The sequence below is a fragment of the Barbus barbus genome, assembly GCF_936440315.1.
Source record: "Barbus barbus genome assembly, chromosome: 33".
In the NCBI taxonomy this organism is placed as follows: Eukaryota; Metazoa; Chordata; class Actinopteri; order Cypriniformes; family Cyprinidae; genus Barbus; species Barbus barbus.
In genome coordinates, this window is record NC_136761.1 from 17,383,665 (window position 1) to 17,401,562 (window position 17,898).

Below are 17,898 nucleotides of genomic sequence, written 5' to 3' on the forward strand. Positions count from 1 at the left end.
TTATTGCTTTGACATGACTACTGAAACTAAGGTCTGTCTCCAGAATCACCCCAAGATTTCTGACTTGATTTTTAGTTGTTTGACCCCTAGAGTCAAGGTATGCATTCACCTTGAGAACTTCATCTTTGATTCCAAATGCAATGACTTCAGTTTTCTCCTTGTTTAACTGAAGAAAGTTCTGGCACATCCAACTGTTAATTTCATCAATGCATTGGCAGAGGGAGTCAATGGGGCTGTAGTCATTTGGAGATAAGGCTAGGTAAATCTGGGTATCATCAGCATAGCTGTGATAGGCAATTTGGTTCTTCCTCATTATCTGACTTAGTGGGAGCATATACAGGTTAAACAAGAGCGGTGCAAGAATTGAGCCTTGTGGGACTCCACATGTCATGGCCGTCCACTTAGACTTATGCTCTCCTATACTCACATAATAACCTCTCCCTTCTAAGTATGATCTGAACCATTTGAGTGCCATCCCAGAAAGCCCGACCCAGTTTTCCAGTCTCTCTAAAAGTATGTTATGATCGACAGTGTCAAACGCAGCACTAAGATCTAGTAGTACCAGCACTGATATTTTGCCAGAATCAGAATTGACGCGAATATCATTTATTATCTTAATGAGTGCTGTCTCTGTGCTGTGATGTGCTCGGAAACCAGATTGAAAATTGTCCAGGTATCCATTTGACTTTAAGTAGTTGTTCAGCTGATTAGAAACTACCTTTTCAATAATCTTACCTATGAAAGGAAGATTTGATATGGGTCTATAGTTGCTCAACATGGTGTTATCAAGATTGCGCTTTTTCAGAAGGGGCTTAACAACTGCAGTTTTGAGGGAGTTTGGAAAAGTCCCAGAAAGAAGTGAGGCATTCACCACTTCTAAGAGATCAGCTTCTAAACAGTTAAGCACATTTTTGGAAAAGGATGTGGGAAGTGTGTCAAGATAGCAGGTTGAAGATTTAAGGTGCTGCACTATTTCTTCCAAAATTTTGTTATCAATTTCTTTAAAAACACAGTCACTTCTTTTTGAAATTGGTACCATCGTTCACTTACAGAACACAAGCTTCTAGAGGATACATAAGTCTGAAGTAATGAATTTAGGTAAAGGGGTGCAGAGCCAGTGGTGGTTCTGTAGGGAAACATTAATGCCTTGAATTTAATATGAGCAGCTATTGGTAGCCAGTGCAAATTGATGAACAGAGGTGTGACATACGTTCTTTTCAGCTCATTAAAGATTAATCTTGCAGCGGCATTTTGGATTAATTGTAGGGGTTTGATGGAACTGGCTGGAAGACCTGCCAAGAGAGCATTGCAATAGTCCAGTCTGGACAAAACAAGAGCTTGAACAAGGAGTTGTGAAGCATATTCCGAAAGAAAGGGTCTGATCTTCCGAATGTTGTATAAAGCAAATCTGCAGGACCGGGCAGTTTAGCAAAGTGGTCTGAGAAATTCAGATTATCAATTACAACTCCAAGGTTTCTGGCTGTTTTTGAACTGGAAGGTGAAATGGTGATGAAATGATGGGTTTGTTGATACAAATGCCTACCTTTGGTATCTATGTCCCAGTACTGCTGCCATAATTTCCAAATATTCCTTTTAATAATTTATTTAATTTCTGACCTATACTAAGAGGAATCTGAATATCAAGAAAGACTCTGCCTCTCTAAGACATCCCTTTTATAGCTAATCATGTCAGGCCTGATGTCAAGTAACTTAATTAGTAGCTAGATGTTCTCCCAGCTGAATCTTTTCAAAATTTCTTGCTTTTACAGCCCTTTGTTGCCCTTGTGCCAACTTTTTTGAGAGCCGTATAACAGACATCAAATTTTAAATGAGCTCATTTAGTGATTGAAAGTGTAAAATTTCTCAGTTTAAACATTTGTTATGTTCTCTATGTTCTATTGTGAATAAAATATTGGCTCATGTGATTTGAAAGTCTTTTAGTTTGAATTTTATTCAAATTTAAAAAACGTCCCAACAGTTCGGGTTGTAGCATGGATGATGGATCATTATAGTATCAACACACAATAGTATCACTGTACCCTTTTTTTCTTTTACAGTTCTTACCATTTAATACCAACCAATCTATTTATCAAATATAGTCAACTCAGTATCTTGATGTCTCAAAAATTGGTCTGATAGTCTGCTGTTACCATGAATATTTTAATTCATTTTCAACCACTTTGACGTTGCCCAGTCCAGTAGGTGGCAGACACGCATTACGTTGGGGTTTTTCCCCAACCACCATAAAATATCACATGAAGCAGAAGAGCGGCTCAGTAATTTTTATTTATTTATTATTTTTATTATTATGCCATACATCAGAACAATACAACGAGAAACATACAGATGTAAAGGAAAAATAGAATAGATGAACAACATTAATATAATGAAACCGTGCCAGAGGACAGTAACAAAATATAATAGACTAAATAAATAAATTATTTAAGAGTGGCTCAGTAGTGCTAGTTTGTAGTTGTAGCCTACCAGTCATACCTTGGAAATAAAAATAATAATAATAATAATAGTTTTACACACACACACACACAGAGAGAGATAGATATTTCATGCATACCTAAGTTTATTTTACAGACAGTAGCCACGTATAATATATTAGCCGCGAAATATATTTACACTCATGGAACTTCGCGTGGTATTTATTTGAGTTTGTATCTAATTTGCATTGTTAATGTTTAAAACAGTACACAGTTGTTTATATTTTAAGAACGATAAGTGCAAATTACGAATTCAATGGAAAAATAATAATAAAATGAATTCTGAAGATCAACCAAATATTAATAACATCTTTGTTGCAGTAAGCTGTTCCGCTTTCAGTGCCTCGCGCTAGTGGCAGTACAGGAAGTGATGCAGTGCGCATGTTCAAACGGTCGCGGCAGATTTGGCGTTTGGTTTGAATGCGTTACTTCGGCGACAGAGACAAACACGCGAGAGAGAGCAAATAATGATATAATGCAGCGAAAAAATGGCCGAATTATCTAACCTGGCGGGGTTAGGCTCCGAACCGTCCGGAGAAATAGACTCCTCCGCCTCCTCTGCGAGTAACAGAAGTTTGCGTTTGGCAGAAAAAGAAAAGAGAAAAGGCGAGGCGGATCCCTTTGATCTCGCGGTGAAGTATTTGTCTCAGGGTAAGTGCAGCATAAAACATTATAGAAACGTATTACAAAAACTATTTTAGAGGGTTACATTACAGATTAAAAGTAGGGACGTTTTTTATTTAATTAATTGTTTTTTTATGAACTAAATAATGACTCTGGACGACTTCAAGTCTGTTGGTCTTTTGTTTATCTTTGTGAGGGTGTCGTCATCAGGTACTATATCGCATCTAAGTGTCATAATATCTTTATTCATGTATTTTTGTGTTACAGTGGAAGCTGGCACAGTAGTCCGAGGGAATGATGAGCTGGAGAGGAATATGGTGGTGGTGGAGACAGTGGCTCTCTGTAAGGGTCTTCCTCCGGGGGTCATCACAGTGCTACTGGACTTGGCTTTAAGCCTCAATGCAGGTAATATAATTAGGGGATGCACAGATTTCTTCAGCTGTATTTGTTTACATTATTACATGAGCAGGAATTCATCATGAGAAGCATTATAGCAATTAGATCACGATCAAACATATCAGCTGTTGCTCATCCTCATTCTGCTGAGTGCCTTTAGTGTTATGGCACAGGTGATTAAAATCAATTTATCCAACAGGAACTGGGAACTGTACCAGGGTGCTGAAGTTTCTCATACCTGCCACAGTGGTGCCGCAGGAAGCCATTGTAAAGGGGGTGTCATGGCTGTGTGTAGGGAAAATGCCAATGAATGCACAGGTAAGGGCTGTCGATTCTATCACGATTAATCGTTTGACAGCACTAGCTCCATTTTTTTTGCATCACCCACATCTTAAAATCCAATCAACACCCGATGCATAGAACCAAGTCCCTGTCTGGTATTTTTTCTTTATTGATAATCTGTTATACTCTAAATGTATGTCACAATATGGAAGAACAAAATCTGTCACTGCTTCTGTTTCATTGCAATTTTTAAATATTTGTTTCATATCTTTTCTTTTAAGGTTCTCTTTGTCCGCTGGGTACTCACTGTTTTTGACCTGATTGACTGCAAAGATGACTTGAGATCCATTTATGGCTTTATTTTCAGCTTTGTGACAGAAGAAAATCTGGTTAGTCGTGCTTTGCAAAGTTTTTTTTCTAATTTAGAATATGTCCATGTTTTAAGTGTACTGGCATATGTTTTATAATAGCATTAAAAAATGTTTTTCATTTTAATTTACTAGGCAAATTTTTTTTCTTCCAGTGCCCTTTTATTTGCCACTTGTTGTACCTTTTAACCATGCGGGAACATGGTGAGTTCTTCACTAAGTGGTTTATTTTTTTTTCTCTGTAAATCCTGTAATTGTACATGTTATTTTCTTGTTCTGATTTTTTATTTTTTTTTGCACTTTCATAGTTCATCCATACAGGGTCAGGAAACTGTTGGATATTCAGGCCAAAATGGTAAAGATTAATAAACACTTCAATATCCCTTTATCATAAATGTAGATTACCTGTAGTGGTAGAGAATGTTTCTTGTAATTTGCTGCGTTTCATATGACAAGTACTTTGTGCTTCTCCCTTTTTCCTATTAGGGTAGACAACCATTTCTCACGCAACTTCTAGCACTCTACAAAGTGTTTCGACCAGACCTAGTGACACTCTCTCTTCCATCAAGAGTGAGGGTTAGTGTATCCGTTACTGTTTTTTCCAGCAGAGCTTTGTTCTTCTGCCAGGTGTTTCAGACTCTTAGACTGCAATTTTTTGTTTTTCAGACTGGATTCAAGAATCACAACTCCACCTGGAAAGTGGCTCTTAGTGCTGTGCAGAGGAAAAACAAGGGTGCCGTTTTAGTTGACCAGAGCCTCAGCCTGGATGTGAAAGAGAAGCCTTCCTCCAGAAAGCGGGTAAGATGTCATCTTTGTAATACTGTAAACAGCTTTAGAGAACACTGACTTGTCAACTAAAGGCTGTTATACACATCAAACATTTGAACAGATTTTAAAACAGTGGAAATGCCTAAAAACTGGGCACCATACACTAATGCCGTTTTTCCACTGCATGGTACGGCACGGTATGGTTCGGTACAGTTCACTTTTGTGTTTTCCACTGGGTACAGTAACTGGTACCTGGTACTTTTTTTAGTACCACCTCAGTTGAGGTTCCAAGCAAGCCGTACCGTTACCAAAATGTGACGTGTAAACTCTACTGATCACTGATTGGCCCGAAAGAATCGTCACTGCCTGCATCACTGAACTTGTGGCATGAGACACAACAGACCCGCTAGATTTAAATCAGCACAGTCAGCGAAGGATCGAACGCAACTCTTTTGAATGAACGCACATTTTTTAAACAACCAAAAAATGGGTGTTTCATTGTCTGTTGAGGAAGTATAGACATTCCTCTCGTTTATAGCCTAGGAGCGGATCCAGCGAGAGCTTGATGAAGCAACGCTGAATGAAAAGTTTTTCAGGGGTCACGACAGTAGAGGCGGCGCAACTATAACGACACTTGAATAATCTCGCCCACTCTAAAGCGTTACTAAACTGCAGTGGAAACGCGAACTGAGCCGTGCCGTGCTGTTCTGAGCAGAGTTGTACAACGCAGTGGAAAGCGCCATTAATGATGCAGGCAGCATCACATGCTACCAGAATTTCAAATTGGTCCAAACACAATGCACCTTTTTGCCAGGAGACCAATGACCAAATTATACTTCATCCACCATGTTGTTACTTTGTTACTGTTACGTGACTTAACAGTGCTAGGTGCATCGTTTCACAATGCAATTCACAAGTTCTCTCCTGTGGCCTCATGGGAAAGAAAATTTTGCCAGAAATAGTAGGTCATTCAGGTACTTTTCACCTACTGGTTGAAAGTGAAAGTGAAAGTGTGGCCAAGTATGGTGACTTACTTTGAATTTGTGCTCTGCATTTAATCCATCCAAGTGCACACACAGTTGTGAACACACACATAATCACACACACACATTGTGAACACACACCTGGACAGTGGGCAGCCATCTTGCTGAGGCGCATAGAGAGCAGATGGGGGTTCGGTGCCTTACCTTAGTCATGGTATTGAGGATGGAAGAGAAGCGCTGGTTATTTATTACCCCCACCTACAATTCCTGCTGGACCTGAGACTCCAACCCGCAACCTTCGGGTTACAAGACCAACTCTTTAACCATTAGGCTGCGACTGCTCCATATGAATACTATGAATTTGAACATACTATTTTCACATACTGTTTTTTTTTTTTCACTACAACATATTATGGAATTAGGCATATTCAGATACACCTTATGTGTTTTAAAATTGGCACTAGTTGACATTTGGCAACTAGTGTTGACTCCTCCAGACTGGAAATTGGGGCCGAAAACTGGCCTTGTATATTCCAGTCTTAAATATGCAAGTTCTGAAATTATATGAATGGTGGACAAAAAGAAAATGTCAGTTAATCTATAAACTGAATGTATCTAATGTCCATAGAAACTGTATCACCTAGTGATACCTCCCTTGAGCTCGGCATTCGACAGCAACTCCAACAAGAAGGTGTTCCGCCTACAGGAGCTCCGTTCCTTCAAAGAGCTACTGGAGAACATTCACAATATAGAGGTAATGCACATGTCTTTTTCTTGACTAGCAATAAAATAGGATATTGATTTCTTGGCTCTTTAAATCCAAAGTGCCATATTGCATAATATTCATAAAAATTACACAGATCTGCACTACTGTGGTTTGGCCACTTGGTGGAGCTAAGCCTTCACAAGACTGATCAGTGAGCACGTCATCAAGTCTGCCACCTCATTGATATTACCCTAGAATCTTTCACAGTAGTCAAAATTCTCAGATATAAAATTAAATCTTAGACTTGTGAAGTCCCATATCAACACCGTCGTGTCTGTACGTACTAAACAATATATTACACTCTCAATTGACAAGTCATAAAATATTTACAGATTGGATCCACTGACCTGATAAACCTTATTTAATCTCTTTTAATGGTCTGCAGATACTTATGCTTTATTCTGCTTCACAAAATACTTCACAAAATGAATATCGTCATAGTATTCCTGCACCACTTTTTAGGGTGATTTTGCAGTCTGCAATAGGAAAGGATTGAAAGAAGCTGGTGCAGTCAGTCATGTGGAAAAACAGTTCAGTTGTGGCCATGGGGAAAGATCATTGATTCTTTGTCACTGTGGCAACCCCATCATTAGAATCAGTCATTTCTCAGATGAATGATACATTTGCTTGTTAATTACAGAAAGACTCCATGTCCGTTGTCAATCTGGCATTTAGTTTTATTTATTTATTATTAGTTGAAGTCCCATATTGTGAGGCAGCTATTTGTAGACTGACACAAATTACAGTTTTTGAAAAGATTGAGAACGTAGAATGGTGGAATGTGTTTCATCTAAACTGTTGTACTAAACTGTCAGTTTCAGTTCAGGTCTCAAAGGAGCCAGAAGTATGACTGAATTGGTGTATTTGCCTCCAGCTGTTTTGACAGCTCTTGGTTCTGATATACTGTCTCTGTGTTGTGCAGATGCACGTTGTATAGCATATTGCAGCTTAATGTTGAAGTCATAACTTGTTTTCAGTTGCCTGCCCAGATGGGTTCGCTTCTGGGATCAGCTCTGGCTCTGCACTACCTGGACTGTGTACAGGATGAATCGGCCTTTCTGCGCCTTAACTTTTGGCTTGGACACTCATTGCAAGAGGGTAAATTTTCCATTTCATAATACCAAACCTTTTCAGGCTTATCTGAAGTTCTCTAGTCCCCCCCGCCTTTATATTCCCATTCAAATTCCAGTTCAGTACCATAATGCAGTTTGTTCGTGTATGTTTCGGCAGAGTTTTTACTATGTCCTGTGGATGGGAGTTCTGACAACACTTCTGAAGCCTGCCACTTCTTGAGCACCATCCTCTTTTCACAGCAGTTCCTGCAGGTACGACCAAGCAACAGAAGACAAGTATTACCCAATAGGAAGTTAACCTTGGCAGCCTCAACGTTGGATGTTTAATATCAGAAACGTGGCAGTTTATTCCACAAACCCCAGGACACCTATCAAACTTAATTTTTTTTCTGCCTTGCTTTCTTTCTTTTATGTGTTCCTGAATGATCTCCCCACTTGTAAAATCCCACGCTGACAGGGTTTGTATTTGTACGTTGTTCTCAGGAGGGATTCTCTAGTACGGAGAGTTTTCTTTATAAGTTTCTGAGTGTGTGGGATGGCTGTCTACTCCGGCCGCAGATCCTGGATCTTCTCAGTGACATCCCCTTGATGCCAAGCTTCTGTGAGTGTTGCAATTAACCAGAGGAATTCAAGAAAAAACATCTCTGCTCTCGTAACTTTTTGCATTTGCTGATTTATTGATTTTTATTTATTTTTAATTTTTTTGTGAAATGCATGTAGCGTTCTAAAAGATAAACAGTCCTTACCTCTAATGATAATGGCATTTCTGCGTTATTGATCAGATAACACATTTTGTTGTCTTCAGCATTTTATTGGTCAGTGTAAGTAAAACTGTAACCTAACATTTCTTTTCTTCATTTATAGACATGCATAAACTTCTCTTTGAGCCACTAAAGCAACTTTATTTTACATCCACGGTATTTTTCAAGGTTTGTATATAATTGTTGTTGTTTTCTTTCTTTCTTTGTGTTTGTATAAAGCACGAGCATGACCGCGTGAGCCAGGTTGTCAGTGATTGCTTAAATCATTCAGACATAAGTGAATTACTCTTTCTACACAAAGCCGAGGCATCTTTACACTTCCTGGGATGCTATTTGAGTGGTGTTGTGATTAAGCTCACAGCATTTGATTTTTTTCGCTCTTATCTGAATGTGCCTTTTCACAATGTCCTCCTCACAGTGTAGTGTCATCGAGTGTCTGAATAGCATGCTGGTGAAGTGGCTGACATGGCATTCCGTCAGCGCATTGGAGGGCGGTTTGGACATCAGTCTTAACAGCAACAGCACCATGTGAGTATACCAAAAATGTGAAATAAAAAATAGAGTATTTAGCTAGTTATCAACACTTCTTCAAAACCTATTTCAAAAATAAACAACTTTACTTTTTGCTGATGTAACCAAGGCTGTGTAGGTAGAGGAAATAGTATTAACCAATAATAATATAGACAAAAATGCTTAAATACTTATCAAATCCTGCTAAAATCCCAGCATTATTTTCAGCTGAATAGTCTTGGAAACATGTTGCTTTCTAGTATTTAAATAACTTGCAAATGCTGTTGTCTTTAATGTGACTTGCGCTTTACTGGGTCCTCTGAGAGTTTTTAATGAAAAAACTTGGAAAACATTGCAGAAATAATCTGAGGAAATGGGGCCACACTCCAATGATTGTACTCTTTAAAAGTCTTGCCTGAGGTTTACCACTGCAGATTTCTTTATATTTTATATTTAAAAGAGATCAATGAACTGCCACTGTGGTCGGGTTCCGTCTGAACCTTGTTTACCTTGAAAGTGTTCTGTGGAACGGTGTGTAACGAAGTGCAGTGGATTTTTTCCCCTCGCCTGTCGTGTATTGCTTCTCTCTCTCGCTACTGATTTGGTTATTTTTTTATTACATTACTGAAGTGCACAGCTGAAGGAGAAATTATGATCAAGGGCAAAACCCTGTTTGACTGTTCCATGCATCAATGCGATACACCCATTATTCCCTATTTCGCTTTGGGTCTCTGTGCTGTGCGAATTGTGTGGCTGCCAAGCATAGCACAAAGACACATCTGGTGTGTACTAGTTGTGATTTAAAGCTGATTTATTTGGTACGCTCTGCAAGAGAAACTCGTTTTTCACATGTTATTTTGTGTATGCTTTCCAAAAAGTGAGTGGAAAGAATAATGCACTCCCCTTCCTAGGACCATGACCTTGTCTGGCTTCATGGACTCAGTTATGGAACTGGTTCGCTTTGTGGGACTGCTGGCATCTGAGGGACTCCGTCTGGAGGACTGCCATGTTCTTCTGCTCAACCAGACACTTGCTTTCTATGAGACGGTACACTCAGCTATGATTAACTTAATTAACATGACTTTCTTGGCAAAGTGACATCAACCGAAGTTCCATCCTGAGTTTTACTAAGATTTATGTGCTGAGTTTCGTCTAGTAGATTTAGTGCAACAAACCCCGCTGTTAATGTCTTTGTGCTAATGCAGACATTTGTTTCTCGTCTTGTCTAGGTGTGTGACATGTTTTTGAAGTACAGTTTGCCTCTGATCATCATGCCTCCGGCTGGGGTTTTCTATCCAGCTCTCTTTGCCACAGACTCTATCAGCGTGGATAGGCTTGGCTACATCATGTACAGGTACTATATGTGAGCTATAATAAGCTTTATGGGTCGTGTTATCACTCTGGTCAATCCTAGAGATTTTCTGCTTGAGATGTTAGCCTGGCCATGCTAGATTAAGGGTATCTTCTGGAACATTTGGGTGAATGAGCTGGGTGAGGGTAAATTCCTCTTCATCGCATGTGCAGTTCCCATGGCAGTGGGACACCTGTGTGCTGCTGGCTAAACTGAGGGCAACAGCCTGAACCTTCAAATGCATTACATTGCCATAGCATGATGCCTGTAAGCAATAGATGAAATGAAGTATGAAGATCCTTTCATCTGCTTCGGCATGCAAACCTTTCAGAGCTTCTGTGAAGGCCTAAAGGGATAGGTTCACTCGAAAATCAAAAGTCTCAGCCATTTATACACATCATGCCAATATGGAAGAATATCTAAGCTATTGCTTTCCATATAATGAAAGTTTATGGGGATTTATATTGCCAAGCTCCAAAAAAAGACAAAGAAGCACAAAAGTCATATGAGAAGTTGCGAGGAACAGTTGTGTTAGGAACAAACCAAAATTTTTGCCCACTTGTTTGCTAGGCTTTCATTTTAAGTGTATTACTGTTGTTGGCTTAAATGTGCTGAGGGAAGAGTCAAACTGGAAAATTCATATTTTCAAATAAGTTTACAAACCAGAATAATCATTCTTTTTTAAATCTACCAACATTAATTTCACAATTGAATTGTATGTCTGACTTAAGTTATTTAATGTCTTTTTTTTTTTTTTAAATAGAACAAATAATTCTAGTATAATATGTTAGCTTTATTAATAAAATCCTGTTGTTATATCCTTTTCTCAGATACCGGAAGAATCTGACCTTGGCTAAGAAACAAGAGCAGCAGAGAGAGGTAATGAGGAAACTGTGTCATAAAACGAACACATAGTAAAGTCATGAAAAGCCAACTGTGTGTATGCAAGAGGATTTGTGTCTGAATAATTTACTCATAATGGGTAAATTAGAAAGACCTTCAAGCTGTGCTTTTAAGAATTTACAATGAAGCTCCTGGAGCCTACTGCTGTAATCCTCACCTTACCTGCTGGGGATGAAAAGAGAAAGGGAGGTGTCTTGATTGAATCCCAGTGAGACAAAGCATGGCACTTTCATTGCAGTGAATAAAATGGCCAAATAATTTGATCACAGCATTGCACTTTTGTCATTTAAAATATATGGGCGGAGGTGTTTATTAACTCACAAGTTGATTCTTGTCTCGCTCAGTAACCCATTAGATCCCTTTAGTGGCACCAAGGTGTTATTGTTCCCACAAGTACTCTGTGGAATTTGAATGTACACTTTTTATTGAGCTGAAAAGGTGTCTTGACTGTTGTTGACTTGTTTAAGTTCAGGTTTAATATTTTCTCACATTACAGCAAACATTCCACATTAGCAGAAACACATACAAGGAGTTTAATCGGAACCTTCAAGCCATGGTGAACTCCATGTGGAACTCCTGGTGGTGCATCCCTGGTTCAGACATTGAGATTGACAAGGATCTTATCGCTCTGAGCAAAGTGGCAGAACCCTGGTGCCGTTTCGATCTCATCCACCACCCGGCGCTTTTCAGCTATGCCATCGAATTTCATCAGAGGGTGAGTGGGATACTCACACTAGTGACATTTAAAAGCATGATAGTTTGTAATCGTACAGTGATGCTGCACCGTCATCTCATATGGAGCGAAGAAAAGGGACTCAGCTGCGCTAGCTAATTAGATGATTATATTACAACAAGTGTGAAGCCTTGTGTCACTACTGGGGACAGCGCAGCCTCCACTTTTCACTAATAACTTTAGGAATGGACAAGGAGGTAAATGTGGTATTAATGTATCTTTTATATAGGATCTATTAATACAGAATCACATTTTATTATTCATGGAAGCTGTGCCAGACTGGAGTTTTCATCTTTAATAATACAAGTACATTTTTTGGTCCGACTGTAACATTCAGCAGTGTACTACTGAGATTTAGAGCAAAGGGAGAACAATGAATATTTATGTGTTCTCTTTATCAGTGTTGGCCAGAGAGGAACAATGTGGATCTCAGTTCTATAAAGGTACTAATGTTATATCATCTCCTTTTTATTAAAAACGACTTATTTCAAGTCAACATGAGAGCATGTTTTTACATGAGAGCATGTTCCGTTGCAATATTCCACACCGTAACTCTTCTTTTCATGTTTGCAGACCGGGAAGTACTGGAACTGGTATATGGAGTTTCTCTTTAATCAAGGCTTTGATGGCCTCAACAACTTTATTCGGACCAACACTGGGCACGGCTCCACGTTGAGTAGTCAAGAAGACGAGCAACCCAAGAGTCGACCTTGATGCTGGCAGAAAGACCAGGTGTCAGGGGTGTTCATAAAACATGTATATATTCATCCTCCTTAAGAGGGCAGAAAGGAGCCACTTGCATAACTGTAAATACTAAATGTACATTACAAGCCATTTTGTTACTTTCCAGTCTTTTCTAGCGTTGTGTATATTTTTAGTCATTTTTTTGCTTTTTAACTTTTGTGCACAGAAAACGGAGCTAAAACATTGTGATAAATCCCTGATATTTGAAAAAAAAACTGCTTTTATTGTCATCTAAAAAACAAAACACCATTATTTATAACAATTTAAAACTCATGATCAAAGATTGATTGATAGTCTTGTTTATTATTCCTGTAAACCAAATGGGCTGTGTATCTTTGATCGACCCGACATTAAAATAAATCCTTTGTTCTCAGATCCAACATGAGGTAAAGCAGTGTGGTGCAGGCTTTTGCCATTTTTTTTGGTAAATGATCAACTTCACATTAAACTGGACTTAGTTGGGGACCTGCTAACTTGCAGTGAATTAGAGCTATTGTGTGATATTTGTCTCAAAGCATATAGTTGTGTTAACAATTCACGCAACAAATCTGTTTTTAATATTTTAAAACGCATGGTTGTACTGATAAATCTATCATAAAAAAAAAAGAGTAGTTAAAAATGCTTATTTGCCTATCACTAAATCAAACCCTATAAAGACGGCTTCTTTAAAAATCAATAAAGACCATTGTTTTCCCACAGAAACACTGTAAGCATCCCCTAGGTAACTTGGTCCTAGTGCATCCTATAGGAAATCTCAGCATCAAGGCAGTGTGAGCAAAGCTCTACGGCTTTACGTTTTACAGCCCGTCTCTTAAATGTGAGCGCCTTCAACTCTGCATGACACGTCTTCGTGTTTATGAAGGGCTCTGGATATGCCTCGCGACGATGTGTCCTCTCTCTGGTCCGAGCTATTTTCAGCGCGAGCGCGTCACGATGCAGTCCAGCAAACTTCATCTGGAGTGAATGAAGAATACGCGCACACCTCCAGGATTACAGCTCATGCGTTATCATGAATTGAGGCAGGTGCACAACTTCAAACGATGAATTCTGCGAGCGCAAAACTACGCGATCCACCTTGCTGGGCTGATGTACTTGTTCATGTATGAGAGATTATTCGTTCATCGCCGTCTGCCCGATCATCACTTCTCCTCTCTCATCCCGCAGCTTTCCGCTTTTCATCTGAGCGTCTGTGTAACATGGAAATCTGAAGTGCTCCACTTTAGCAGTTTCTCACCTTTCAAAGAAAAAGGTAGGACTTTATTTGCTGTACTTGACAAGTGTACCGTGACGATCCCGCGAAACCTTTAGTTGCAGTTTAGAGACGCGAGATCAATCAAGCTTGTGATGTCCATTATTATTAATGCAAACTCCTCGATCGGTGGCTTGTAGACAGGCCTGATGTGAAATGCCTTTCTTGTCTAACCGGTTAACACGTGAAGCCAGTGTAGCAGATCTTGTGGTTTATCATCTTGTCCGATGCTCTATTAAGAAAAATATCTTGGAAGTGTCGCTTATATGATGACAGTCATCTGCCGGTGACTTTGAGCTGATTTAAGCGCGTCTATGGAACCTGCAGGTACTGTAATCGGAAAGAATAAAGGGTTCTAGTTGAGATTCTTATCGATTCCTCTTTCATTAGCTGTTCTTTTAGTACTTTGGAGGGAGAAATATTCATAGAAGAAAAGAAATGCAATTGTTACATTGCCCTCAGCAGTCGGCTGGCATATGAGATTTGATTTTAACAGAAGAGGACTAATTTATCAGGTGAAATACAAATCTTGCAAAATGTTCACGTAGTTTTTATTAAGAGAAGAATTCAATCCAGTGATTGGAAGGGACTGTCTATTAAATGGAATTGTTCGTTTTTTTTCATTTTTGATAAAACGTAGCGCATTAGCCTATAACAGTGACATCTCGCGTATTTTTATTAAATCTGACAAATTTAAAGTACAACATAATCTTTAATGTGGATTAAGTAGACCTAATTCTGTGAATGAGTCGGATTTATTCAATAATCGCTCTGACAGATTCACAAGAGTTTGCTGATTTGCCAAAACGAACGTGGATATAGGCCTATATCAGTCATTCATGAATCAAGAGCAAGAGATATGTTTTGATTCACTAAAAGAGGCCACTCATAAGATTCATTCTTTCGAGCAACACTGGTAGTTGATTCTCAGATGTAGAATAGTGCAGAAAATACTAGTCTGGAACGTCTCGTGGTATTTTAATTTAGTTACGCTTTGTTTATTATTCGTTTGGAATATGATTCATTCGTTAATCCAACAAGGTAGGATTCGTTTGGAAATCAGACAACACTGGTGGCACTGTATGCTTTTGACACCACTTAAAAGAAACGATTCATATGAATCATTCCTTTCTGAATCCGTTCGAAATAAGAACACAGTTCACAAACTTTTGATTTTTTTTTTTTTTTGGTTGTTCACAGCCCCCGGAAATTTACTGTGTAATTAGTAGAATTCAGTCCCTCCTCTCTTCTTTCCAGGCAGACAGTGCTTCACATTTTAATGTTTGACTCTGAATCCCGTTCATAAATTTGCAATTTTGTGGCACAGTAGTGTAATATGAGGTTGAAGCTTCTTTAAAAGCACTATTGTGACTCATGCTTTGATGTTCTTTCAAACCTGACAGCCTTTGGAGCTGAAAAGAGGAAAAGTAATGTGGCTATCCCTATCTGAGTGTTAGATAGACAGTGATCCTGCTGAAATGATCAAGAGTCATCACTCTTGAGTTATCAGCTCATCCTCTGTTATTCGCATGAGTCATTCGAAGTTTATGCCACTGTCACAGTCCTCTTCCCCTTTTCTTAAACCCCTGTCCTATTTCTTTTTTTAGATCATGTAAGTTCACCCTTCCCCTTGATGTCATATTCAGAGTTATAGAACACAAGAAACCTGTAAATATCATGGAATTTTAAATTTGTCATTTCTAGGCCTAGGAAAGGAGATGTCAAAGTCATGGAAAACTCATTGCAAGTAATCTTCAATTTTAAGGATTGGTACATGACTTACAATTGAAAATCTTCTTCTGAAATCTCTATGAAAGATACTAATCATGACTAATCTCGGACTTCATTTTCAATAATTTTGTGTAAACTGAAAATACATTTACCAATCATTCAACATTATTTCTTTGTTCTTCCCCAAATCATGCATGTGCATTCCCTCGCTTGCAGTCGTCAATGTGAATATGTGATGAACAGCAAGTGTTGTGAGATGACACCGTTTTGAATGCACTTTGAAATGTGTTTTGACAAGAACATTTATTGGTGCAGTGCGTCCCACTACACCTCTGAATTGTAACTCATTTTCTTGGTGATTTGTTTTCCCTCTGCACTTCATCAGCATGTACTTTTGGACTACATTATTTATTTGCTCAGACAGCGCTTGTACACAGAGAACTACCAGGGGAAGTTTACCTTGTTTTTTTGTTTTGCCTCTCTTAGAGGAGTGATCTAAAAATGTCAGGAGTTATGGCGACACAGATTCGGCAAGAGAGAAACTTTCTTGAGCGTGTTCAAAGTTGGGTTTGAAGCTTCTGTGTGCCATAATTCAGTATGTTATAAGACTTGCATTTCCTGAAGGAAATGCCAGTGCTTGCAATGCAGAAAAGAGTAGTTACGGGACTAGAACAAAACCCTGACTAGAATGTTTGATGTGTATCAATACAGTGCCTTGCCAAGACCGTGATAAACAGATCTGTGTAGTTTCTTCTAGTCTTGCAAGTTCCTCAGGTACGGACCATATTATGTTGGTTATATACATTTGTAATCTTGTTTATCTCCAGTCTGGCTTTTGATGTTTTCGCCTCAGTTTGCCTTAGTTGTGATTGGATATATAAACCAGTAGTCAAGGGAAAAAGCAAATACGGCTCTGAGCCCATGGAGTTGAAAAGCGGAGTCATGTCCTCGGTCATCGTAATCACTCTTGACTGGCAGCAGCCTCACCTGTGGCCTCATCGCCAACTATGTTGGAATAAAGCATTTTAGTGCTGTGAGAAACGTGTTGGCAGAGTTCGCCTTTGAGCGTCTTTCTGTGCTTTCCCCTGGACTTGAGACACATCCTGCTCTCTGGTTGTGAAAAACAGGCCCATCACTCCCCTGTTCCTTTCCATCGTCCACGTGCTGAGTTGAAAGAAAGGATGAGCAGACAGAAAGAGGCGCAAAGAATGAGGATAGAAAAGCAATTTGCTAACTCCATAAATCCAGCCACCTAGGGTACCTGACCCCAGAGATAGAAGCAGGTGGCCATTATTTAAACTCGGGTAACCAATGCTCTCCTATTAACATTGAAAGGACTGGTGTCTGCTGTGGCACATTTGTGTTTTATTTACTGCCTTGTACCGCATGGCCTCATGCGCAGGGCTCCCGAAAACTAGCTCAGACTGAAACTCAGAAGGGGCCCTTAATATGGATTGATAAGGGGACTCTGTTTGTCTCCACTAGTTGCAGGATGATGTTAAATTTAAATAAAGGTGATGCCCAAACCCTGTTCTCTGTTGTCTGAAATGGTTATGTGTGTGTTGGTTGGAGAAGGAAATAGATGCAAAACAAAAAAATAAAGCACATTTTGTGGGGGTGGTGTGGTGTAGTGGGTAACGCTCTGGGCTGGTGACCAGAAGTATGTTGAGTCGATGCTTGTGTGGTGCATACCATGAGTTATCACCGTTGATGGTGTTAGGGGGTCAAGTCATTATTTTTTTTTTAATAGTAATTAAAAAGAAAGAAGAGAGAGTAGATAGAGTAGAAAAACAACAGAGAATGCTAGTGTTAGAGGGTCAAGTCTTTTATAATAAATAAAAAAGAAAGTAGATAGAAATAAATAGAGTAGTGCTATTTTTCAAAGTAAGATTTTGTGTGAGTGATGACTCACGCAAAGTTGTTATATGGCTTCAGAAGATTTGAAATATAGTGCACAAGTCATATGGATCACTTTTATGGTGCTTTTGGAAGCTTGACACCCGCTGCTCCCCATCTACTTATATTGCATGGAAAAGAGCAGGTCAGACATTCTGCCAAACTGCTTTTTTGATGTTCCACAGGAGAAATATTGTTGTGCTGGTTTGGAACGACTTAATGGTGAGTAAATGATCTCAAAAAGTCCCTTTAAGACTAGTACTCCTTC

General features: G+C 39.1%; 1 protein-coding gene and 1 pseudogene across 2 annotated transcripts in view; both read left to right on the forward strand.

Annotated features, from left to right (window-relative positions):
• The first annotated feature begins 2,568 nt into the window (after positions 1–2,568).
• Positions 2,569–13,453, forward strand: LOC306853038 (centromere protein I-like). Its single transcript, XM_079390200.1, has 20 exons — positions 2,569–3,143; positions 3,384–3,521; positions 3,712–3,830; positions 4,076–4,183; positions 4,318–4,366; positions 4,471–4,517; positions 4,649–4,738; positions 4,829–4,960; positions 6,542–6,667; positions 7,657–7,777; positions 7,910–8,004; positions 8,236–8,353; positions 8,617–8,681; positions 8,932–9,041; positions 9,935–10,070; positions 10,253–10,377; positions 11,205–11,253; positions 11,774–11,992; positions 12,412–12,453; positions 12,584–13,453. Exons 1-20 carry the CDS (start codon positions 2,981–2,983, stop codon positions 12,722–12,724), a joined length of 2,193 nt encoding a protein of 730 aa, XP_079246326.1. The 5' UTR covers positions 2,569–2,980; the 3' UTR covers positions 12,725–13,453.
• Positions 13,454–13,856: 403 nt separating this feature from the next.
• Positions 13,857–17,898, forward strand: part of LOC306853034 (dystrophin-related protein 2-like) — a 128,058-nt pseudogene continuing 124,016 nt past the window's right edge. Inside the window, exon 1 of the transcript in view lies at positions 13,857–14,003. The product of the transcript in view is annotated as a dystrophin-related protein 2-like (transcript). The remainder of the gene's footprint in view (positions 14,004–17,898) is intronic.